Source organism: Ascaphus truei, assembly GCF_040206685.1.
Source record: "Ascaphus truei isolate aAscTru1 chromosome 13 unlocalized genomic scaffold, aAscTru1.hap1 SUPER_13_unloc_1, whole genome shotgun sequence".
NCBI classification, from domain to species: Eukaryota; Metazoa; Chordata; class Amphibia; order Anura; family Ascaphidae; genus Ascaphus; species Ascaphus truei.
This window is the reverse complement of record NW_027453845.1, coordinates 1,163,657-1,189,227: the sequence shown is the minus strand read 5'-3', so window position 1 is coordinate 1,189,227 and position 25,571 is coordinate 1,163,657. Positions and strand designations below refer to the sequence as shown.

The 25,571-nt window shown below is 46.4% G+C and overlaps 1 protein-coding gene across 1 annotated transcript; it reads left to right on the top strand.

Annotated features, from left to right (window-relative positions):
- Positions 1–297: 297 nt before the first annotated feature.
- On the top strand, positions 298–25,297 carry LOC142473888 (uncharacterized). The gene is made up of 4 exons (XM_075580828.1): positions 298–403; positions 21,479–21,739; positions 23,138–23,215; positions 23,581–25,297. Exons 1-4 carry the CDS (start codon positions 298–300, stop codon positions 24,615–24,617), a joined length of 1,482 nt encoding a protein of 493 aa, XP_075436943.1. The 3' UTR covers positions 24,618–25,297.
- Positions 25,298–25,571: the final 274 nt, after the last annotated feature.

Genomic DNA, 25,571 nt, shown 5'->3' with positions numbered 1-25,571 from the left:
TCATGCTCCTAGGACCAGGAAACGCTGCTTTGCTGTTGAAGTCCCTCCGTGGCTCCACTGGAACAGATTGCTGCCTCCGTTGTTCACTGCCTGCAGGAACTGACGAATCAGGCACTCCACGATGGTCTCTCCCCCGGTGCACACCAACCAGTTGCTTTTTAGTTCCCACCGGGGACGGTTGAAGTCGCGGACCAGCGGATGACGTCACGGGAACCGTTCTTAATACCGGACCGGTAAAGATACTCAGCAGTTCAATTGCAAGCGTTGAAAAGTCCACTGCACACCTTCCCTAGGGAAATGCGTTGGGTGTTTTTAGAGAATCACTTCGTTAGTGAACACCATAAGGAGCGGACCCCTGCATCAATCCCTAGTTCCAGCCGACGGAAGAGACGTGTGGCAAGCAGTAAGTGGCGAATAGCTCCACCCAGCGAGTGACGTCATTCCGGACTGAAAATCTCGCGAGGGTTGGCCTGCAGAGACGCCCGGCCTGAGAGTTATCAGAGGAGGCGCCGGCGGCCATTATAGAAGTACCACACGCCTAGGAACAGCGGATACCGGACTGCATCTCCTGCTATCACTGCCTGAAAACTCTGGATTGTTGTAAGTAGGATTCCGGTTTTTACACACCGGATCCTAGACCTGCTCCATAGGTCACTGCCATTTTTTAGTAATTGTTCTAATAAATCTCTGTTATATTGTCAGCCTTTCTGTCAGTGTTGTTAGTGGTGTATGTCTTGTGTGTGTGAGTTACATGTTTCAGATATGCAGTGTCACGCTATGATTTCTCTCTTTATCTTCCCTGCATTATATACCACGGTTGCTGCTGTGGAGTCTGCTGTCTGGCAACTGGATCACCTGTACTGGACACTGCAGCACATCTTTGGACTTATTTTCCTTTTTGGACATTTGAGGCGCCGGTCTGTATTGTTTTCTCTGATCTCAGACGCGCTATTAGAGAGGGTTGGGGCTACTTTGAATGCATCTGATCTCAGACGCGCTATTAGAGAAAGTTGGGATTCCTTACAATGCAGATTTCAGACGCGCTGTTAGAGAGGGTTGGGGCTCTTTCCATTTTTTGATCAATGCATTGTAAGGAACCCCAACCCTCTCTAGTGTCTCCATCAGTGCCAACAGTGTCAGTGGCCATGTGAGCCCCCACCCTCTTCTTCTAACACATTTCTTCACCCTCTCACACTCTTTTTCTGCTCTCTCTCTATTGCTCCCCCCTCTATTTCTCTATTTCTCCTCCGCCTCTATTTTCTGCCCCCTTTTGACACCTCCCTCCTCAATGTATTTCTCTTCCCCCTGTCTCACTCTTCCCCTCCCCTCTCTCTTCTTCTTCTCTCTCTTTCCCAATCTTACACTCTTCCCCCCCATCTCTATCTTTTTATTTCTCACACTTCCACTCACTCCCCCACCACCCCCTCTATCTTTCTCCCTCCCTCTCGCTCACTCCAACATCTCTCACACTCTCCCCTCCCCTCAGCTATCACTCAATGTCACCCTATTTTCACTCAATCTCCCCCTCCTCACACTGAACCCCCTGCCCCACTGACAACACACACAATCCCCCCTTACACACACACACAAACACACACAATTCTGCCCCCAAAACACACACACACTATTACAATTACACATAATTCCTCCTTCCGGCATGGACCGGTGAGGATCGGTGCAGCAGAGGCCTGGCAGAAATCGGAGGCCAAGCAACCATACGCAGAAGTTGGGCCCGACCTCTGGCCAATTTTTAACTAAGTGGGGGAGTGAGAGGATGAGGGGGAGACATGAGAGGATGAGGAGGGGGGAGCGAGAGGATGAGGAGGTGGGGAGTGAGAGGATGAGGAGCGGGGAGTGGGAGGATGAGGTGAGGGAGAGGATGAGGAGGGGGGAGTAAGAGGATGGGCAGGGGTGAGTGAGAGGATAAGCAGGGGGGGTGAGAGGATGAGGAGGGGGGAGTTAGAGGATAAGGGGAGGGGGAGGATGAGGAGAGGGGATTGAAAGAATGAGGAGTGGGGAGTGAGAAGATGAGCAGGAGAGGAGAGAGAGGATGAGCAGGAGAGAAGTGAGAGGATGAGGAGGGGGAGTAAGAGGATGAGGAGGGGTGAGTGAGAGGATGAGGAGTGAGTGAGAGGATGAGGAGTGGGGAGTGAGGATGAGGAAGGTGAGTAAGAGAATAAGGAGGGGGAGTGAGAGGATGAGGAGGAATAGAGGATGAGGATAGAGAGGGCAGAGAGGATAAGGATAGGGGTGAGAGGAGGAGGGGTGGGTGAGAGGATGAGCAGGGGGAGTGACAGGATGAGGGGGTGAGAGGAGATGGGGGGGTGAGAGGATGAGGAGGGGGTGAATGAGAGAATGAAAAGGGGGTGAGAGGCTGAGGAGAGGTGGGTGAGAGGATGAGGAGGGGGAGTAAGAGGATGAGGGGAGTGAGAGGTTCAGCAGAGGGGGAGTGAGAGGATGAGGAGGGGTGAGTGAGAGGATGAGGAGGAGTGAGTGAGAGGATGAGGAGTGGGGAGTGAGGATGAGGAAGGTGAGTAAGAGAATAAGGAGGGGGAGTGAGAGGATGAGGAGGAGTAGAGGATGAGGAGAGGGAGGGCAGAGAGGATAAGGATAGGGGTGAGAGGAGGAGGGGTGGGTGAGAGGATGAGCAGGGGGAGTGACAGGATGAGGGGGTGAGAGGAGATGGGGGTGTGAGAGGATGAGGAGGGGGTGAATGAGAGAATGAGAAGGGGGTGAGAGGCTGAGGAGAGGTGGGTGAGAGGATGAGGAGGGGGAGTAAGAGGATGAGGGGAGTGAGAGGTTCAGCAGGGGGGAGTGAGAGGATGAGGAGGGGGGAGTGAGAGGATGAGGAGGGGGTGAGTGAGAGGATGAGGAGGGGGTGAGAGGATGAGGAGAGGTGGGTGAGAGGATGAGGAGGGGCAGTAAGAGGATGAGGGGAGTGAGAGGTTCAGCAGGGGGGATTGAGAGGATGAGGAGGGGGGGATTGAGAGGATGAGGAGGGGGGGAGTGAGAGGATGAGGAGGGGGTGAGTGAGAGGATGAGGAGGGGGTGAGAGGATGAGGGGAGGGGTGGGTGAGAGGATGAGGATGAGGAGGGTGAGTGAGAGGATGAGGGGAGTGAGAGGATGAGGAGGGGGGGAGTGAGAGGATGAGGAGGGGGTGAGGAGAGGACGAGGAGGGGGGAGTGATACAACGAGGAGTGAGAGGATGAGGATGCATGGAGAGATGATGAGGAGGGGGATGATGAGGAGGGGCAGAGAGGTTGTGGAGTAAGTGGAGAGGATGAGGAGTGTTGGGGGGAGTGGAAGGGGAGTGAGAGAATGAAGGGTGAAGCAAGAGAATGAGGAGGGGTGAGTGAGAGGAGGACAGGAGAGAGAGGAGGAGGAGGGGGGAGTGAGAGGATGAGGAGGGGGAGCAAGAAGATGAGGAGGGGGGAGTGAGAGGATGAGGAGGGGGAGAAGTGAGAGGATGAGGAGGGGTGAGTTAGAGGATGAAGGGTGAGTTAGAGGATGAAGGGGGAGTGAGAGGATGAGGAGGGGAGTGAGAGGATGAGAAGGGGGGTGAAAGGATGAGGAAGGGGGAGTGAGAGGAGAAGGGGGGAGAGAGGATGAGTAGGGGGCAGTGAGAGCAGGGGGAGAAGCGAGAGGATGAGGAGGCGTGAGTTAGAGGATGAGGGGTGTTAGAGAATTAGGGGGAATAGGTAGGATGAGGAGGGGGAGTGAGAGGATGAGGACTGGGAGTGAGAGGATGAGGAGGTAGGAGTGAGAGGATGAGGAGGGAGGAGTGAGAGGATAAGGAGGGAGGAGTGAGAGGATGAGGAGGGGGGAGTAAGAGGATGAGGAGGTAGGAGTGAAAGGATGAGGACTGGGAGTGAGAGGAGGGGGAGTGAGATGATAAGGATGGGGAGTGAGAGGATGATGGGGGAGTAAGAGGATGAGGAGGTAGGAGTGAGAGGATGAGCAGGGGGAGAAAGAGGATGAGGAGGGGGAGTGAGAGGATGAGGAGGGAGGAGGGAGAGGATGAGGAGGGAGAAGTGAGAGGATGAGGAGAGGATGAGGAGGGGAGGCGTGAGAGGATGAGGAGGGGTGAGTGAGAGGAAGAGGGAGTGAGAGGATGAGGATGGGGAGTTAGAGGATGAGGAGGGGGGAGTGCTAGGATGAGGAGGGGGAGTGCGAGAATGAGATGGGGGAGTGAGAGGATGAGGATGGGGAGTGAGAGGATGAGGAGGGGGGAGTGAGAGGATGAGGAGGGGGGAGTGAGAGGATCAGGGGGGTGTGAGAGGATGAGAAGGGGGAGTGAGAGGATGAGAAGAGGAGTAAGGGGAGAGTGAGAGGATGAGGGGGGAGTGAGAGGATGAGGAGGGAGGGAGAGGATGAGGAGGGGGAGTGAGAGGATGAGGAGGGGTGAGAAGATGAGAGGGTGAGAAGATGAGAGGGTGAGAAGATGAGGAGGGGGTGTGTGAGGATGAGGAGGGAGTGAGAGGATGAGGACAGTGAGAGAGGATGGGTGGGTGAGAGAATGAGGAGGGGGGTGTGAGAGGAGGATGAGGATGGGGGAGTGCGAGGATCTGGAGGGGGGAGTGAGAGGATAAGATGGAGGAGTTAGAGGATGAGTATGGGGAGTGAGAGGATGAGGAGAGGGGAGTGCAAGGATGAGGAGGGGGGAGTGAAAGGATGAGAAAGGGGAGTGAGAGGATGAGAAGGGGGAGTGAGAGGATGAGGGGGTGAACATGCGAGAAGGACTTACAGAAGAGCAAAATCTAGAACAGGGGGGCGCAAACTTTTTCCCTGCGCCCCCCTACTGGCGGTCCCCTCACTCCCGTGCCCCCCCTAACCCCCACTCACCTGCTTTCCGGCGTCATGACGTCACGTTGCCCTAGTAACGTGACGTCACATGACCTCACAGCGTCATTTTGATGCTGCGTTGCCATGGCGACGCAGGAAGGAAGCCGCCGGAGCCTAGGTAAGTGAAGGTTTACAGAGGCCCTGCAGCTCCCCCGGCACTTAATTTAAGTGCCTTCGGGAAGCGCTCGGGGCCTCTGTAAACCCCACGCCCCCCAGTTTGCGCACCGCTGTTCTAGAAATCCAATCGGATAAGGCTCTTTCTGCACGCTTTTGCACAACTCCCAGCTACTAGAATATCCCCCTGTGTCTATCCAAGAGGAGGTTTTAGTGTACTGACAAAAAACATCCCAAAATAAATTGTAATTAAGGCCGCGAGGTGTCACTGTATATAGAACATAGATCCAGTAGCACTCTCATTGTAAAAGACTCATCTCTATCCCCCCACAAATAAGCAGGGGGACCCATTCAATACCCATAATGCGTATGTCTGAAGCATTAAAGCAAAGTGCAGTGCTGTACCAAAGTAGTAGTTTAGTTTAGACTGCCCTTGAATGGAGTTGAACACTTCCCCAGTGCTGGAATTAGACATAAAAGGTCTATGCAGCAACATAGAGTAATTGTGTTTAGACGCATGGCTCTATTTTTTGGAGCAGAGCCGCAGCATATATACTGTAAGAACAGTTTCTTACTTCTGACGCGGTATGTTAGACTTATGGCACTTCAGATATGGAGGATTGTTTTGGGCAAATAAAAGGTTAAAAAAAAGTATCAGAGAAATGCAACTTGTGATACATCTCATTATAATCTGTGCACCATGTAACTCCCCCCAACTCCTCCTACTGACTCTCCCCAAGGTGCAAGCTGGGACAGACGCACAATGTGATACATCTCCTTATAATCTGTGCACCATGTAACTCCCCCCAACTCCTCCTACTGACTCTCCCCAAGGTGCATGCTGGGGCAGAGACTCAGACTGTGATACATCTCATTATAATCTGTTTGCCATGTAACTCCTCCCCAACTCCTCCTACTGACTCTCCCCAAGGTGCATGCTGGGGCAGAGACGCAGACTGTGATACATCTCATTATAATCTGTGATACTTTATCTTGCCATGAAGTCAATGCATTTGAACCCAGTGATACAGTATGTTGATCCCACTGCTGTCAGTGGCACTGTCCATATGTGTACTTGTGTCACCCAATGTACGTAATACAATGTATCACAGCAGCTGTGATTTTTATGCCTGCTACTCAAGTTAACCACTTCTCAACCACTTGAAATTAAATGTCAACAGTAGCTGATTTCTCTATTATGACATCACGAGACAGTATCATTGAGCCTCCTAGGAGATGCCAGCAGCAGTGTTCTGTAATGACATCATGGAATCGCCTTAGAGACTGAGATAAATACACAAATGTAAACTTGTTTGTGCGTGACTTGAATTAGTTCCCGAAGGAAACCGTTAGTTTTGTGGACATCTCAGAGATAGGAAAAGTGTGGCGCTGTACGGAGAGACTAATTATCTCCACCTTAACTCTGTATCATGGCAGGTAGGAAGCAACGTGACCTTTACATACCCAAAAAGAAATGGATAATATCTATATTTCTGAACTGTTTACTTTCACAATGTTTTATGGGGTTCAGAACAGATAAGATGACTCCTATCAATGGATGGGAGAAAGAAGACGGATGGGGTGGGGGGGGGGGGCGGGGGGGAGGGACAACACCCAGGGGGGTTAGGTACCTGGCCTTTATTGGATAATATTTTTTTTTATAAATGTCAAAACTGATTTATTATAGATACATACACACATATTTGTTTTATTGTATTTACTTTTATATCTGGCTTGTAATTCGAAATCTTAAATGATTTGAACAGTAATGTATAGAAAAGAACACATGTACTGTATGCATAAATGTCAAAGCGGCAAACGTCTATGGGATCTATGGGATAGTAAAAAAAGACACAGGAACCTTAGTGTATACAATAGGATTAGTTATGTATAAGGCATGCTTTTTCCTTGCCCTAAGTTTAGGTCAATAACTATTGGACCAATTCTACACCGTGGGGTGTAATGTTCGACTACTTTCAGCCATATCCTTAAATTATTGTCTACAGCAGTGTTTTTCAACCACGGATCCTAGGAACCCTAGGATTCCCCGGGCATCCCTAAAGGGTTCGCTATAATTTTCAGGTCATTTTAAAATTGTATTTAATACAGAAGAATTTACAGTACAATGCATCTTATCTCAGACGCGCTATTGGAGAGGGTTGGTGTTCCTTACAATGCATCTGATCTCAGAAGCGCTATTAGAGAGGATTGGGGTTCCTCACACTTCATCTGATCTCAGACGCACTATTAGATAGGGTTGGGGTATATTACAATGCATCTCATCTTAGACTTGTTGTTAGAGAGGGTTGGGGTCCCTCAGAATTTCACATATGGTTCATTAACCAAAAAAAGGTTGGAAACCACTACTCTACAGTAATACAAAGGCCCCAAAAAAGACAAAGCCACAAAACGAGGGCAGAATCTGCCACTTGATTTACAGATATAGCTGACCTGAGTGCTCCTCCAGATACCTCAATATACCAGACGTCTCAGAATACCACACCATAATATTACCACAAAATACCACAGTAGGAACAGGCAATTTTTATGTTTTTATTTTTATTTTTAAAGATCCAGTTCCGAAAGCTATGGTACATCTATATTTGTCATTGTGTTCATAGGTGGACATGAAAGCAGGTGATGGACTGCACAAGTTTTATATGCCAGTTGCCACTTTGTGTTGAAAACTACCTAGAAATAGTTTTCTGTCTGTGTTACATCCCAGTGGTATGTAACATTGATAATCAAATAAATGTGTTTTCCCAGCAAGCCATTATCCCTGTTAGTGCTTGCTATTCATAACAAAACAAAGACCACCAAAAACTTTATTCAAAACCAGAACCAAAACCCCAAATATTTTAAAGGCAAAATAAAAATACCAAGCCAAGTGAGCATCTGTATGTATTTCATATGTATTTGATATCAAGAATATCTTTTAGCAGGTCTGTTAAAGCAGTCCTAACCCCCCAATGTCAGGCTTTCAGGATATCCCAGCTTCAGCGGTGGTGGCTCAATCCGTCCCTGCTTCAGCACAGGTGACTCAATCAGAGGCTGATTGAGTGATTGTGCCACCTGTGCTGAAGCTGGAATATCCTGAAAAGTTAATCTGTTGGGGGGGGGGGGGCTTGATGACTGGAGTTGAGTCCCGTGTGTTAAAGAAATGTGCCTTGATTGTGCTTTTCTGGCCCTTCACTTTTACCTTTCTTCCTTACAGATCAGTTTTTAAATTTAAATTCCACCGACCTGCAGTGCTCCTGCAGTCACCACTGCTTACCCTTCATGGAGCAACAGCTCCCACCCAGTAGGGAGGAATACAGAAGTCTACAGACATGGGGCCCAAGGCATGATTTTGCAACAAGGGTCTGCAGGAACACCAATGTATCTACAGCAGATCCCACAGGCAACACGCGCTTACCCTCGTGTATCGGACATGAACGGAGGATTCTACCACACTGCTACAGGAGGACACACAGGATTTGCAGGACAGGTTAGGGGAGAAGCCACAACGCAGCCTGTTACTTTCCGTCCCAACACACATTTGGAAAGACGTGCTACAATAGGGCCTTGTATAATGGCCACCCAGTATGCACAACTTCAGCAGCCACCATTCATACCCCTTAGAGGAATGCACGTTCAGGATAGGACATACCACCAAGATCCTGGCCAATATGCTCCAACTGGTGGCAACACAGCACAGATTGGCTCCTTCTTACAGACACCCACTGGGCTGCCAATAACCTCCCCCAGGGGGAAAAGCCCAAGACCGTCCCATCCACTGGCTCATTATTCAGCAGCCCCTGATCCCCAAGCAACCAGGATAGCCGAAAATGTAAAAGTAGGAGGAGTGTTAGGTGGGTAAGGCAAACCAGGTTCAGTTGGGGGAGCACAAGGGGCAAAAAAGGAGAGATCTAGATGCCCAAATCATAGCATTTCCCCCAGTTGTTGCTATTGCAGCTAAACGTTTGTGGATGTTCCTTAAGTTGAATGCCGCTTTGTTCATAAATTGATAATATGCATAACTGAGTATCTACTGTAGTGTATTGGTTTTCCCATTGACAAATAACACACAGAGACTTGTGAAACTCTTGTTGGCCTTTTATCATAATCTGCCCTCTTTATCACTAATGATATCCCCACCAATAAAATCTACTTCTCTTCGTCTTCATCACTCCACCATCATTATTGTGATAAAACCTGGATATCTCTCATAATTTTGCATTGTGTACAGTAGTTCTTTGCACTGATTTCCATGTGTAATTAGCTTAATTCCCTTTCCCCACTGCATTGTGTTGCAGACCTTACAAGGTGAGATATGGAGAATCTTTACTAATCATTGTTCAAAATCTTCTCCTTGACCGATACCATTACCTGTTATAAAGATCTTTAATTACGGTCATTCGCCACTGTAGTGTTACAAATATATAGAACTCTACAATATCCAGTCCTCGCCAATACTGAAGGGATTAAGCATGTGTTTGCTTTTCTTCCTTTGTGTTGTAATGTACAATGTGTTGGTATTTATGATAATTGATTATTTCTCCTTTTTGATTTTGTTACAGTGTGTCTGACCTCGCTTGGAGCCCAACATATTTCCCAGGCCAGTTTAATTATACAAGGAGCAGTTCAGCTTGCTGCTAATGAAAAAAGGGAACCACCTCTAATGTACCCAACTCAACCAGCTCGGAAGCTGAGCCACCTCTCAAAGTTACATATTGATGTGCAAAGCAACAAAGAGTTATGTGTGCCAGTGTGGAAAAGGGGTGGGTTAAAAGATATGGAGAAGAGATCTTCAGAGGTGAAGGCCCCCTCACATATTGCTCAGAAGGTTCGTAATAACGTGCTGAGTTCAGTGAAGATTGAGTGTCCGTCAAAGTCTGAGGGAGTACCAAAGTGCTCCACAGTGGAAACAAAGAAGAAAAAGATCCTTTCTTCAGCTGCAAAGGATCAAGTCCCTCAAACTGCACTGCAAAAGAAGGTAAAACCAATGTCAAAGCCAGTAAATCATTCTTCTGCTCCTATACCAGGGAAGTCACCCCATGGCCCACAATCTGGTGACGAGGCTGTTCTGTTAAAAAAGATGAAACGTGTTTGTCTCTCAGGTGCCCACATTTCCAATAAGGTATCTGAAAAGATGCAGCAAAGCCGCGAAGGTACAATGGATGCAAAAACACCTGCTGTTACTCATATTAATCCTAAACTGAAGAAAACTCAGGAGATAGGGATCAAACGTAAAGATGCAAAGACACCTGCTGTTACTCATAGTCCTGAGCGGAAGACACCTCAGGAGATGGGGATAAAATGTAAATATGCAAAAACTCCTGCAGTTACTCATAGTCCTGAGCGGAAGACACCTCAGGAGATGGGGATCAAACTTAAAAATGCAAAGACTCCTGCAGTTACTCATTGTCCTGAGCGGAAGACACCTCAGGAGATCGGGATCAAACTTAAATATGCAAAAACACCTGCAGTTACTCATAGTCCTGAGCGGAAGACACCTCAGGAGATGGGGATCAAACTTAAAAATGCAAAGACTCCTGCAGTTACTCATTGTCCTGAGCGGAAGACACCTCAGGAGATCGGGATCAAACGTAAATATGCAAAAACTCCTGCAGTTACTCATAGTCCTGAGCGGAAGACACCTCAGGAGATGGGGATCAAATGTAAAGATGCAAAGTCTCCTGCAGTTACTCATAGTCCTGAGCGAAAGACACCTCAAGAGATGGGGATCAAACGTAAACAGAACAGCAATATCAAGCAGCTAGTGAAGAAAACAAAGAACCAGACCAGCGTTTTCAGTTTTGAGCAAGCGCTTGCTTGTGGTACTGATAATTACCCCAAAGCTCTCAAAAGAAAAAGTGCTAATCAGCCTGGAGTGAATTCAGAAGTCCTAGGGAAGGGCAAGAAGTCATTGGAACCTTCTGAACAAGGAAAGGTGAAAGCCCATCACAGCAACCTCAGCCTCCAAATGATTAACTCTGTTCAAGTATTTCACCCATTGGGTAAAAAAGCAGGTCCCACAGGTCCAGGGGCACCCGCAGGATCCATTACACTTGGAAATAAGCTTGGACCAATGCAAGGACGCCAAAGCCAGACTTCTGCTTCCCATGTTCAGTGGTTTCTTACTGATGCGATTAAAAGGTTCATGGCCAAAAAACAGGACAGTATTTCTGGAATTAAAGGAGTCGGTATTAATGCCAGGCCTAGGCTATTTAAAATACATGAGTACACAAGACCTGACATTAAAACCAGTGAAATCAAACAACATGGGGAAAACAAAGCTTCAGTTATAGAGAATCCCAAACACTTCCCAGTGATATCCATAGAACAGGAAGCTGCAGTAAGATGCATTGAAAAGGTGAGCCAAACCACTATCCCCATTCCAGCTCCTGGCATTAAAACCAGTGAAATCAAACAACGTGGGGAAAACAAAGCTTCAGTTATAGAGAATCCCAAACACCTCCCAGTGATATCCATAGAACGGAAAGCTGCAGTGACATGCATTAAAAAGGTCAGCCAAACCACTATCCCCATTCAAGCTCCTTTCAACCAGAAGCACCAGCTTTCTAACCTGCAGCACCAGCTTTCTAACCTGCAGCTTCCTATCAATGTACCCAGTAGAGTGGACAACTTCACTCCATCCTTCTGTCAACAGCCTCTCCAAGAGCTTGAGGTCTCCATACCTATTCCACCAGAACAGAGAGAGGAGAGAGAGGCTATGAAAAGGAAAGCACAACTGGAGAGGGAGTAAGCCTGTCAACATACCTCCAATGGGAGGCTACAGTGCTTTGTTCAGAGGCAGGAGGATCATAACATCTCCAAATGTTACGGATACCCACCATCCAGACTTATTTCCCCCATGAGCTACTTAGGCCCTAAAACACAAAAAAAAAAAAACCCTGACTAATCTGTAACTGATGCCAAGCTCTGTGACTATCTGTAAATAAGATTTATATTTATAAGTCAGTTTGTAACATATTTTACTAAGAATATATTTAAAACTCTTCAATAAAATGTATCTATTTTTAATTGAACTCTTTATTTACTAAAGAAATTATTTACAAATGCCAAGGGTTATTGAAATTCTGCAAATTAACTTTAGATTACCCTCTTGATGATACGAGAGAGAGAGAGAGAGAGAGAGAGAGAGAGAGAGAGAGAGAGAGAGAGAGAGAGAGAGAGAGAGAGAGAGAGAGAGAGAGAGAGAGAGATAAGTAAGTCAGACCCCACATATGAGAGAGAAACAGATAAATATTTAACTACAGTATATGCTTTGTCATGTTGGATGTTGTATGTATGTATGTACTGTATGTCTTTATTTATATAGCGCCATTTATGTAGAAAGCGCTTCACCGCAGTAATACACGTGACAATCAAATAAATAATACAAATAACAGATCATGGGAATAAGTGCTTCAGACATAAAAGTAACATTTAGGAAAAGGAGTCCCTGCTCCGAAGAGCTTACAATCTAATTGGTAGGTGGAACATACAGAGACAGTAGGAGGGCGTTCTCGTAAGTGCGTCTGCAATGGGCCAAGCTTTTTGTATGCGGTCTATAGTATCAGCCACGGAGCTACTCACATGCTTCTTTAAGCAGATGTGTTAGAATGTGGGTCTTAAAGGTGGATAGAGAGGGTGCTAGTCGGGTATTGAGGGGAAGGGCATTCCAGAGGTGAGGGGCAGTCAGTGAGAAAGGTTTAAGGCGAGAGAGGGCTTTAGATACAAAAGGGGTAGATAGAAGACATCATTGGGTGGATCGCAAGAGTCGGGATGGTGCATAGCGAGAAATTAGAGCTGAGCTGTAAGGAGGGGCAGAAGAGTGTAAAGCTTTAAAAGTGAGGAGGAGAATTGAGTGTGAGATACGGGATTTGATAGGAAGCCAGGAGAGGGATTTCAGCAGGGGAGACGCTGAGACAGATTTAGGAAAGAGTAGAGTGATTCTGGCAGCAGCGTTTAGGATAGATTGTAGGGGAGACAGGTGAGAGGCAGTAAGACCGGACAGCAGAAGGTTCCAGTATTTGAGATGGTAGAGAATGAGGGTCTGTGTCAGAGTTTTAGCTGTCGAGCAACAGTGGAAGGGCGTATCTTTGTAATATTGCGGAGGAAAAAACGACAGGTTTAGCTACCTTTTGAATGTGAGAGAGGAGTCTGTGACCCCCAGGGCAGCGTGCTTGGGCTACTGCATGTATAGTAGTTCTTCCAACAGTAATGTGGAAGGTGGTAGTAGGGCCAGGTTTGGCATGAAATATAAGGAGTTCTGTTTTTGACATGTTAAATTTAAGTCGGCGGAGGATCATGTTGCATTGGGCTTCTCTTCCTTGTGTTTATACTGTACAATGTCACATACCCAGTAGCACTCCTTAAGACAAATATATATGGTGAGGTGGGTCTGGGGTTGAGTTTACATGGGTTTGTGTGCGCAGATTTAAATTGTTTGGAGGTCTGTGACTCCTCCCCATTTCCAAACTTACTCTGCCCACCTTTAAAGCAGCAGTCCAAGCTGTCGTTTAAAAAAAAAAATCCCTTTGATATGTGCATCAATACAATCCACACATTGATAAGTAATTAGCTAAGTTGCGATAGATCGGTGAAGATTCGGCTCGGGGGTTCACTAAATGGTTGCCAGTGTAGCAGAAGAGGACCAAAAATGCAAAGTTCTCTGGGGTGATCATGTGACCAGGCAGTCACTGGATACAATTGAGTTTTGCACAGCTAGGGAGAGGGCAGTGTTCAAAAAAGGGGGGTAGGGGTTGCCAGAGCCTGTTTCAAAAGAGGAAGGGGATGTGACTTTGTAAATGGTTGCTATAGAAACAAAAAATGATTGTTACATTATGATACATTAAAATTTTAATTCAGAGTTGTTTAAAAAAAAAAGTACTACTACTAGTAGCATTATACTAAAAAAGAATACAGATGCACAGTAATACCCTCTATAGATATACCAAGAATTGTTAAGTGTGAGTGTGTGTGTGTGTGAGTTTATGACATGTGGAAGGAAGGTGGAGGGGTGAGAGTCATGGCGAGGGGGGTGAAGGAGAGACATGGCGAGGGGAGGGGGGTGAAAGAGACATGGCGAGGGGAGGAGGGTGAAAGAGAAACATAGGGAGGGGGATGAAATAGAGACATGGGAATGGGTTTAAAAGAGAGACATGGGGAGGGGTGAAAGAGACATGGGGAGCAGGTGAAAGAGACATGGGGAGTGGGTGAAAGAGTCATGGGGAGCGGCGGTGAAGAGATATGGGAGCAGGGGTAAAGAGACATGGGGAGCAGGGGTGAAGAGACATGGGAGCAGGGGTGAAGAGACATGGGGAGAGGGGTTGAAAGAGACATTGGGAGGGGAGGGTGAAAGAGACATTGGGAGGTGATTGAGAGACATTTGGAGGGGGGGTGATAGAGAGACATTTGTAGGGGGGGGTTGATAGAGAAACACGGGGAGGGGGTGCAAGAGACATAGAGAGGGGGGTGAAAGAGAGCCATGGGGTGGGGCGTGAAAAAGAGACATGGGTAGAGGGGTGAAAGAGACATGGGGAGGGAGGCGATAGAGAGACATGAGGAGGGAGGCGATAGAGAGACATGGGGGGATGAAAGAGACATGGGGAGGGGGGGTGAAAGAAATCCATGGGGAGGGTGGGTCCATGATCCTCAGTTGCTTGAAGAGTAGGCCCGGGTGAGTAGTTTTTTCTTCTTCACAGGTCCGGGAGATGTTGATCGGACGGCTTCTTAGGGTCAAATAAGACATGACAGACCTTATATAAGGCCTGTGACATCACATTTGACTGACAAATGATATATCCACCAATCTAATTGGTGGATGTACCATGTGATGGCTTCCATTTTATTTTTTGGCAGAAATGACATCATCTTAAGTGATTGGATAATAAAGGAACTATTGGATCTCAATATAAATGTAGAAAATATGCAGGGCCAAAGCTATGACAATGCTGCAAATATGCGGGGAAAGCATAATGGAGTTCAAAGACATGTTGAACATGAACCCACGTGCGTTTTATGTACCATGTACAGTAGTTCTCATTATTTGAACCTAGTGGTTAACAACACTGCCAAACCCAATATAGGTGCCATTTAAATTTTGGGCTTAATTCAACCGTTGTATAATTTCTTCCCCAGGTCCACCAACAGATAGATCATTCTTTTAAAATCCTTACCCAATTTAACACTAAAGAGAGTTTGTGAAACACGTTGGGAGTCTCGTATTGATGCAGTTAGACCAATTCGATACCATCTGGGAGCGCTCTATGTTGCGTTAGTGTATATTAAAGAAGATGTGACATTTAAAAGTGAACATCATGGCCCCCAGAGTAGAGCTGTTGCGTACACTCTCGCAAAATCTATTTGTGACTATAAATTCATATGTTGTGTAATATTTTGGTATGACATATTAAGTACAATCAATCCAGTGAGCAAGCAGTCTATAAACTATGACAAAAACAAGTCCAAAGACCAAATCTGGGGCTCCAAAAAACAATCCCAACAGTAGATTTGGGGCCCTGTTTGTTTAAATCAAAAACACTACAGTAATGTCCAATCCTTTGTCTCATAAATAGAAAGGTATCCTTACCAACTCCACTTATAAATGGTGTAAATGATCAGTCTAGGGGTTTACAGTATATACATGTAGAAAAGATGGTGCCTAGCTGGTTCTGCTCTGTTATTGAGCTATCACAAATCAGCTGTAAATGTTCACATGGAATGGCACCTAGTTAACTTTTTAAATCAATAACTGTAGACTTGCTAGTCGGCCAATATCATAGACTCTATCCTCAATAATAACAAAGTGGAGACTCATGGTTATCAAAGGGTGCATCAGTTCAATCCTGCTCCTGTGGGTTGCTGCAGGGCACCTTTTGGTGTGTTGTTCGCTAGGGAGATAGTACAAAGTGAAAAATGTGCGATGCACAACCGGAACGAAAAAATAAATGAACTGGAGAGAGGGTACAGTAACTACACAATTTGCTTTTAATAACTCATCTAATCAAATGACCGGCAACAAAACGCACGCGCACACAGAGGTTTTCAAACATCTCTATGGAGCTTGGTCCCACCCCCCGTTCGCGTCACGTGTCACTCACGCGCGGTGCGCTCACGGGACGATCGTGCACCACTCCCCAGCTGCGACACAACACCCGTAACAATGCCCACCTGTCTCCTGCGCTCTGCGTCCAATCACAGCTCCCGCGGGGGCCACACCTCCGTTCCGCCTCTCACTTTCATTGCTCCAGTCCTCCTATTTAATCTCTGCTTGCTCAGTTACAAATTGCTGAGCATAGACCATAGTAGCCTTGTGTTCCTACATTCCTGCTGTGCCTTGCCTCTCTTGCTTTCAGTTTGACCTCATGTGTACCGACCCGGCTAGACTCTTGGACTCTCTCTGTATAACGACCCCAGCTTGCCCTCGACTACCTGCATCTCTCCATCCCTGACCACGGATATAGGACATTCTTTTAACCCACCAGCTCCAACCCTCGACCTCGGCACAACGGACATCTACCGTTACTGGCTCCTCCCCATGACCGCGGCAAGTATCTGGACTACCCTCTCTCTCCAACCCCGACCCGGCTACGCTGACAATCCAGGCGTGCCTCCACTGCTGTGGGTGCGCAGTTTCTACTTTCCCACCTCAGTACCGGGGGTCCGCCTTGTTCGTGGTGAGTGCAAGGGTCACAATTAGAGAGGGTTGGGGTTCCTTACAATGCATCTGATCTCAGACGTGCTATTAGAGAGGGTTGGGGCTCCTTTGAATGCATCTGATCTCTGACGCGCTATTAGAGAAAGTTGGGATTCCTTACAATGCAGATTTCAGACGCGCTGTTAGAGAGGGTTGGGGCTCCTTACAATGTATTTGATCAATGCATTGTAAGGAACCCCAACCCTCTCTAGTGTCTCCATCAGTGCCAACAGTGTCAGTGGCCATGTGAGCCCCCACCCTCTTCTTCTAACACATTTCTTCACCCTCTCACCCTCTTTTTCTGCTCCCTCTTTATTGCTCCCCCCTCTATTTCCCTATTCAAATTTATTTTTTATTTTTTTACTATTCATTTGAAGTTAGACATATATATATATACTAGCTGAGAGACCCGGCGTTGCCCGGGATGTGAACCGTGCTCACACTGACACACTGCTCATTGTTCACACTGCACACTGCACACTGCACACACACACTGCACACACACTGCTCATTGGTCGAACTGACGCACACTGCGCACACACAGCTCACAGTGACACACACTGCACACTGCACACACACTGGTCACACTGACATACACTGCTCACTGCTCACACTGCGCACACACACACATACACAGCTCATTGCTCACACTGACACACTGCACACACACTGCTCACACTGCACACACTGCACACACTGACACACTGCTCAGACTGACACACACTGCATACTGCACACACACTGCTCATTGGTCACACTGCACACACTGACACACTGCTCATTGCTCGCACTGCACACAGTGCACACACACTGCTCATTGCTCACACTGCACACACACTGCTCACACTGACACACACTGCACACTGCACACACACTGCTGACACTGCACACACAGTGGACATTGCTCACACTGCACACACTGACACACTGCTCATTGCTCACACTGCACAGTGCACCACACATACACACACAGTTACAGACAATATTAGACAGTTACACACACTCACACACAGTCACACACACTTACACAGTTTCAAACAGTTTCACACAGTCATAGACACTTACACAGACTTACACACACTCACACACTGTGAAACACTTACACACACTGTCACACACAGTCACACACAGTCACAGACACTTCCACACAGTTTCACACAGTCACAGACACTTACACACAGTCACAGACACTCACACACAGTCTCACACAATTACACACACCAGCACCAACACCCGCTCCCCCCCCCCCATCCTCCTGCGCAGGCAGCGGGGACAATGGTGGGGAGAAGGTGAAGCGGGGACCGGAGGGGCATCCCCCCTCCCATCTCACGTCCCGCGGCCTGTCACGCGGTGACAGGGGGGAGCCGGGAGCGGAGGGGCATACCCCCTCCCATCTCACGTCCCGCGGCGACAGGGGGGAGCCGAGACCAGAGGGGCATCCCCCCTCCCATCTCACGTCCCGCGGCCTGTCACGCGGTGACAGGGGGGAGCCGGGACCGGAGGGGCATCCCCCCTCCCATCTCATGTCCCGCGGCCTGTCACGCGGTGACAGGGGGGAGCCAGGAGCGGAGGGGCATCCCCCCTCCCATCTCACGTCCCGCGGCCTGTCACGCGGTGACAGGGGGGGGCCGGGAGCGGAGGGGCATCCCCCCTCCCATCTCACGTCCCGCGGCCTGTCACGCGGTGACAGGGGGGAGCCGGGAGCGGAGGGGCAAGAGCAGCACGTAGCATGTGGAGGGGGGGGGAGCTCACCCGTCCTGCCGCTGCCTCACTCATCCTGCCGCTGCCTCACTGATCCGGCCGCTGCCTCACTCATCCGGCCGCTCCCACCTGGATGTGAGGCAGGAGGCCGCGTGTTGTGGCCGCTCCCCCGTGTGTGTACCGGGCGCTCGCTCCGCTCCCCCGCTGACTGTAGCGGCGCCGGGGTGTGAGCTTGGGGGGGTGGGGGGGGTGAGCTTGGGGGGGATGAGCTTGGGGGGGGGGGTGAGGTGTGTGAGCTTGGGGTGGGGGGGGTGGGAATGTGTGTGTGTGTGTACACGGGACTCCGGGTAAATTCGGGCACAGGGAGGGTGGGGGGGGTGTGGAAGTTGAGGTGCGGTCCAGCTGACGGGGGAGAGTGAGGGGCACCGGGAGGGGATTGTGTGTGTGTGTCCCCGTCCGTGTCCATGTGTGTGTCCCTGTGTGTGTGTGTGTTTGTGTGTCCTTTGGCCCGTCGCTCCGCCTCAGGCCAATGAGAGGTGTGCGGGGGCGGGCCAAGGGACCAATGAGATTTCCCCTAGGGACACCGGACATCCAGGCAGGCAGGCAGGCAGGCAGGCAGGCAGGCATACAGTGCTTTCACTAATATAGTATAAGATATAGGAATTAACTGCATCATTAGCTATTTTGCACATAGTGGGTGCAGGATTGGTGCAAAACTGTGCAACATCAATGGTGGATAGATAAATATCTAGTAATGTTAATGAATTGTAATAAACTTTATTTCATGATTGTCAGGATATTGTACATATGAAATGTATTTGTAGTGAGTTTTATGTTATATATTGTATTATGTGTATGTTAGGCTGTCGTTTTTTAGCACACGTCATGAGTGACAGGAGTATCAACCAATCACGATTGTCATAAGATCAATTTGAGAGACAATCTATTTCCCCCAATTGTGTATCACCTGCCATTATATAAGGCAAGCTTGGACTGTGCTAATTACCCCTGAAGAAGTGCGCATGCGCACGAAACGCGTTGGGTGTTTTTAGAGAATCACTTCGTTAGTGAACACCATAAGGAGCGGACCCCTGCATCAATCCCTAGTTCCAGCCGACGGCAGAGACGTGTGGCAAGCAGTAAGCGGCGAATAGCTCCACCCAGCGAGTGACGTCATTCCGGACGGAAAATCTCGCGAGGGTTGGCCTGCAGAGACGCCCGGCCTGAGAGTTATCAGAGGAGGCGCCGGCGGCCATTATAGAAGTACCACACGCCTAGGAACAGCTGATACCGGACTGCATCTCCTGCTATCACTGCCTGAAAACTCTGGATTGTTGTAAGTAGGATTCCGGTTTTTACACACCGGATCCTAGACCTGCTCCATAGTTCACTGCCATTTTTTAGTAATTGTTCTAATAAATCTCTGTTATATTGTCAGCCTTTCTGTCAGTGTTGTTAGTGGTGTATGTCTTGTGTGTGTGAGTTACATGTTTCAGATATGCAGTGTCACACTATGATTTCTCTCTTTATCTTCCCTGCATTATATACCACGGTTGCTGCTGTGGAGTCTGCTGTCTGGCAACTGGATCACCTGTACTGGACACTGCAGCACATCTTTGGACTTATTTTCCTTTTTGGACATTTGAGGCGCCGGTCTGTATTGTTTTCTCTGTGTTTCTCACTAAGGGCCTCATGCAGTAAGCGTCGATTAAGTGAAATCGGCAAGCTTACCGATTAGTCATGTTAATGGCGATTTTTCCTCTCCGTATGCAGTAAGTGCCGAATACATTCAAAATCAACCCGAAAACAAATCCGCCCACTCTCACGATGATTAGCCGATCACACACAGGTGTATCGGCGTGCGTGGCGGGGTGCTGATAGGTTGCCCAATCACAAATCTTGCTGAATCAGGCGAAACAAGCATGTATTGGATTGCGCGCCATATTTAAAGGCAACGTGTACTGCTAATCATTCTCTGTGTTGTTGGGAGTGAGAGAGAGAGAGACGCACAGAGCTGGCTGATTGAACATTTGCATATTGACGGAGAGACTTGTTGTGTATTGGGTGAGCTTTGTCCATTGTTGTTTTGTTTACATCTTTGTCTTGTTTTATATGTGGAAGTGTTTCGTGTGATTGGCTGTACATTAGTTGTCTGTTTTTTGTGAGTGCTGGAAGTATGCCCGCAAAGCGTGGGAAGAGTGATGCTGGTGGGAGTGGGAGTGCTACTCGTGCGAGTACGCGTCGGAGTGAACGTACTGTTCAGGGGAGTGATGTTGCTGGTGCACCGAGTGGTGTTGCTGGGAGTGGGAGTGTTGTTGCTGGGAGTGGGAGTGCTGTTGCTGGGAGTGGGAGTGCTGTTGCTGTGAGTGGGAGTGCTGTTGCTGTGAGTGGGAGTGTTGTTGCTGGGAGTGGGAGTGCTGTTGCTGGGAGTGGGAGTGCTGGTGCTAGGAGTGGGAGTGCTGGTGCTAGGAGTGGGAGTGCTGGTGCTGTGAGTGCTGCTGGTGGCGCAGTTGCTGATGGGGTGGATGGTGGTGGCGTGCTTGCTGGTGGGCAGCTTTTGGAGGCTCTTCCATTGGAAGAAGGAGAGTCCAGTCAGCACCAGCCAAGCTCTGACCCTAAACCTGCTCGGAAGAAACGTGTGGAGAAGCCACGTAATCCTCGCTTCAATGACCAGGAAAATACAGCTCTTGTCACTGGCATTCTGGAGCACTATGACAGTATATATGGACATTTACTAGGTAAGTGTACCTTTACATTTATTATTCAAATACATGTGATCCTAGGTCATCTGAGTTTTGTTCATATGCAAATATGGGTTCAGAATATCTTTCTATGTTAATTAGTCTGGAAACACAGCTTTTTATCATGCCTTACAAGGACAACTAAACACAGGCGGTCAATTTGCCATAACTGCATACAATATGAATGCAACCTTGCTTACATGTATAGGTTTAGTAGTGAATGCTCATGTGCTTCACATATTACACATAAAACAGCATGTTTGCTATCTCTTGGAACAGCTAGCAGTGTAGGAAACTGGTGCTTCTATTATTAATCATTTACCTCATATATTTTATATGTTTTTCAAGGGCGGACAAGTTCAGCAAGCAGAAAAGAAATGTGGGACACAATAGTCATTGGTGTCAATGCGTGTGGGAATCATGTGAGGGACAAGCGGAATTGTCACAAGAGATTTGATGATATTAGGTCCAAATTGAAAAAGAAAATACAACACCAACGCGTGCATGCTACTGGCACTGGAGGTGGGCCCACACCACAACGTCTCATATTAAGTCCATTGGAGGAGCTGCTTCGGGCAAAATTACTTCCCGTCGTCGTGGAAGGCTTACCTGGTGACCGTGATATAGGAATTTACCCCTCACAATTTCCACCAGGTGAGAAATATTACTGTACTAGGCGTGTCGTTGCTTACAGTTATTTTGCATAGTTACACTGCTTTTTATACTGTCTTCACAATATAAGCATACCTGCATCTATATATGTATATGTCTGATTCTGTATATATATATATCTCAAAATAGACATATATGTTGTAGTCCTACTAAAAGCAGTAACTAATATAGCACGTGCCATTGCGTGCTCATTTACATGTGAATTCCCAAAATGCATTGCTGCAGTGGAAGCAATTGATGGTGGGCGAAGATGGGGAACAACAGGGTAGTACACATGTGTAACACATGTTAATCAGAAATTATTACTAGCTACAGGTACAGAACAGAAATATGTATAATATTATTGTGTATTTTATTTATTTTACTCCGACAAACATGACATTACTGCCTATTTTAAGCATGCATCAAATATATTGCATGCAACGGCCTACAAACATCACTTGCACTAACACATCTATAGTTGTTTATGAAAAGGTCCATTTTTGCTTTAACTCATATACAGACAGCATAATGAGGCACACGTATCATATTTTATGTCATTGTTTTCATAACTTAAAAACTGCACACGACTATTTAGCTCATCTACCATTGTGTTAAAGCAGCTGCAATTAATATCTCATCACAGCATACACTTCAACAGAGGGGGTGGGGTTCAGCACACACACTAATTACAGCCTCATTTTAGGGTCAACTTAGTTCACACCATTTTCACCTGTTTCAAGTAATTGAAAGGTGTGGCTGATTAGGCTTTTTGGGGAAGTGAATACCGTTCTTACAACCTGACTAGCACAACTGAAGTTAATCACACTCATTTGAAAGCTTCACTTTAGCTACTAAATGCCCCAACAACTCATTACTTATCAAAGCGTACGTCACACATTAGTTCACTCATATCTATAGTTGAACTACTACTATCAACGACACATTATCACACACTACATGTGTTGTCTTGTTGAGTCACAGCCACATTCAGGTGTGCCACATCTTATATTAATGTACCACACATATCCTCTACCAAAAACAACACTTTTTGCAATATGACCACCTTCATGATAACCATTGTGAATGGTCATCTCATGATAGTTATGTACATTATGATACTGATATCACTACACAACATATGATTTTTATGTACAAATTTTATCTATTTATCCTCACGCATTACTGCAGGAACATAGTATGTTTTATGTTAGGGAACTCAAAAGTTCTAAGTACACAGGCATGCACATTGTTATTACAACTATTTATGTTCACTTTCACACACACATTTTGGGTTAAGGAAATGATGCTGTTAGGTACTCATAAATACAGAACATACAATAACTGTTTGTTCAATATTTACACATGTAAATGTAAAACTTATGTTATTGTTATATATAGTTGCCCCTGAAGGACATGTGTCACCTGAGACTGAACAAGTGTCTTCACCTGGGTCAGCCAGCTCAACACACCTAGAAGGTGAGTGTATCAGTTGGTGGCCATATAATATGTGCTCTTCTATATGTTATGTTGTCATGTTCATTATTTGTTTTGCACATCTTCTTTAAATAGGATTACTTAGTGTCAGTGAAAATGAAGTGTAAGGCAACTTGTATTGTGTTAGTGATGTTAACTATCATGTAGGAGTTGTGAGTTTACAGCAAGTTTTCATTCACTCATATTTCATACTGAGTCCAAACATTATTCTTAAGTCAAGGTAGTTTTTAATGTGAGGTTATAAAACGTATGGAAACATGTTAGTTGTTACTTATGACACAGTACAATTACATAGTAACACAGCAGAGATTAACATGCCATTTAATAATGTGTACATTTATTTGTAGAACATGATGAAGAGGATTTTGATGATGATGATGATGATGATGATGCCGCCGCCGCCGCCATAGACACACAAATACAAGCAAGTGACCATGAAGAGGTTCCAATTGAAACTGTTTTACCGCCAAAACGTCCAGCAAATACCACATATGATGCAATTGTAGCTTCTGAGGGAAAAATTGTGGAAGCAGAAAATCGTCGCCATTCTGACCTGATGACAGTGCTGGAAAGGATGATTGCACTGCAGGAAGAAACAGTTTCACAATTGGCACATCTCCACAGAGTCTTCATTGAAGTGCCTAAACAGTTGCAAAAAATCAACACCTCATTCGAAGCATTAGTTGTTCAGCAAACACAAGCTAATTACTGGAGAATGACTAATGTACCACAATTCAACACCTCCCAGCCAGGATCTGTTCATGCAGGTCAGTTTTCATCACATTCATCTGATATTCATTCACCAGGCCCAAATGTTACCGGTCAAGTAGCAGACATTGCTGTGCAGGTTCCTGATGACATCCTACCGCTGCCATCTGTACAAATTCAGCAGCAGACACCTACAAAGGAGGCGACAAAAACAAAACAAGACACACATGAAACAGACCAACCATCACTTGTGCAGTGTCTACCAACTTGCTCACATGTGTCAGTGGGCACAAGCCCTGTCCGTGAACAGTCACTACCCAAAAGCCCTGTAGGTGAGTCACTGCCCAAAAGCCCTGTAGGTGAATCGCTGGCCAAAAGCCCTGTAGGTGAATCACTGCCCAAAAGCCCTGTAGGTGAGTCACTGGCCACAAGCCCTGTAGGTGAGTCACTGGCCACAAGCCCTGTAGGTGAACAGTCACTACCCAAAAGCCCTGTAGGTGAGTCACTGCCCAAAAGCCCTGTAGGTGAGTCACTGGCCACAAGCCCTGCCCGTGAAGTGCCAGAGGCCACTCAAAGTGGCTCTGTTGTACCTAAAGTTGGTGGCAAAAGAAAAAGGAAAATTCAAGAGACAACAAGCAGGCCTGTTACTCGCTCGCAAAAAGAACAAAAAAAATAAATTTTAAAATTCACAAAATATGTCTTTGGCCTTGTTTTGTTGACTTCAGATTATCTAATTACTATTGTATGTATGCTGAAGACTGTGTTGTTTCCAAACTTTCAAGTATGTTCTTGTACACGTGAATTTTTGGAAATGTTAACACTCCTAATTAATGAATAGTGTTATAAATATTGATGTATTAATCGTCTGTTCAGTAATGCTCCACCAGGAGCCAGTTGCTAAGTTTAGAGAAGCTGCCATTGACTTTGCAGCAAAACATTGCATTTGGGTGTGTTAATTGATGTAATCATTGCATGTGCATATTATTTTCATGCAATTATAAAAGCACCTATTTAACTGCAAACATCTTTCTTGTACGTGTACAGCAGGATTTTGTGTTAAATATTACTTACCTTTGGTGGCCATTGTAATGTTGTCCTTTAATCATTTATGTGTTCTTGTTTCAAGAACATCTCTGAATTTATACTAAAATATATGTAGTATGTATTGATATATGCACACACACACACAGACACACACTGTGTGTGTGTGTGTGTGTGTGTATATATATAGTACTATCTAAACTGGTATAGATGTATTTACAAAAAACATACACTTCATGCTTCCTTGTGAAAACACACTATTTTAATAATACAGGCCTAATGTTTGACAACTATACTAAGTGTGAGCCTCTAACATTATTGGGTGCAAACAAATGTTTATGACTTAATTCACTCATGTTTATCACCATTTAAATAGGTTTCATACAAGGCCTACTTACTGCCATCAATATGTTGTGTGTACTCCTGCAATATAAAAAAAAAAAAAAAAGATACATTTTATATATATATATATATATATATATATATATATATATATATATATATATATAAAATGTATCTTTTTTTTAAATATAAATATATGTATTTAATGTATGTATATAATGTATGTATATGTATATATATACATACA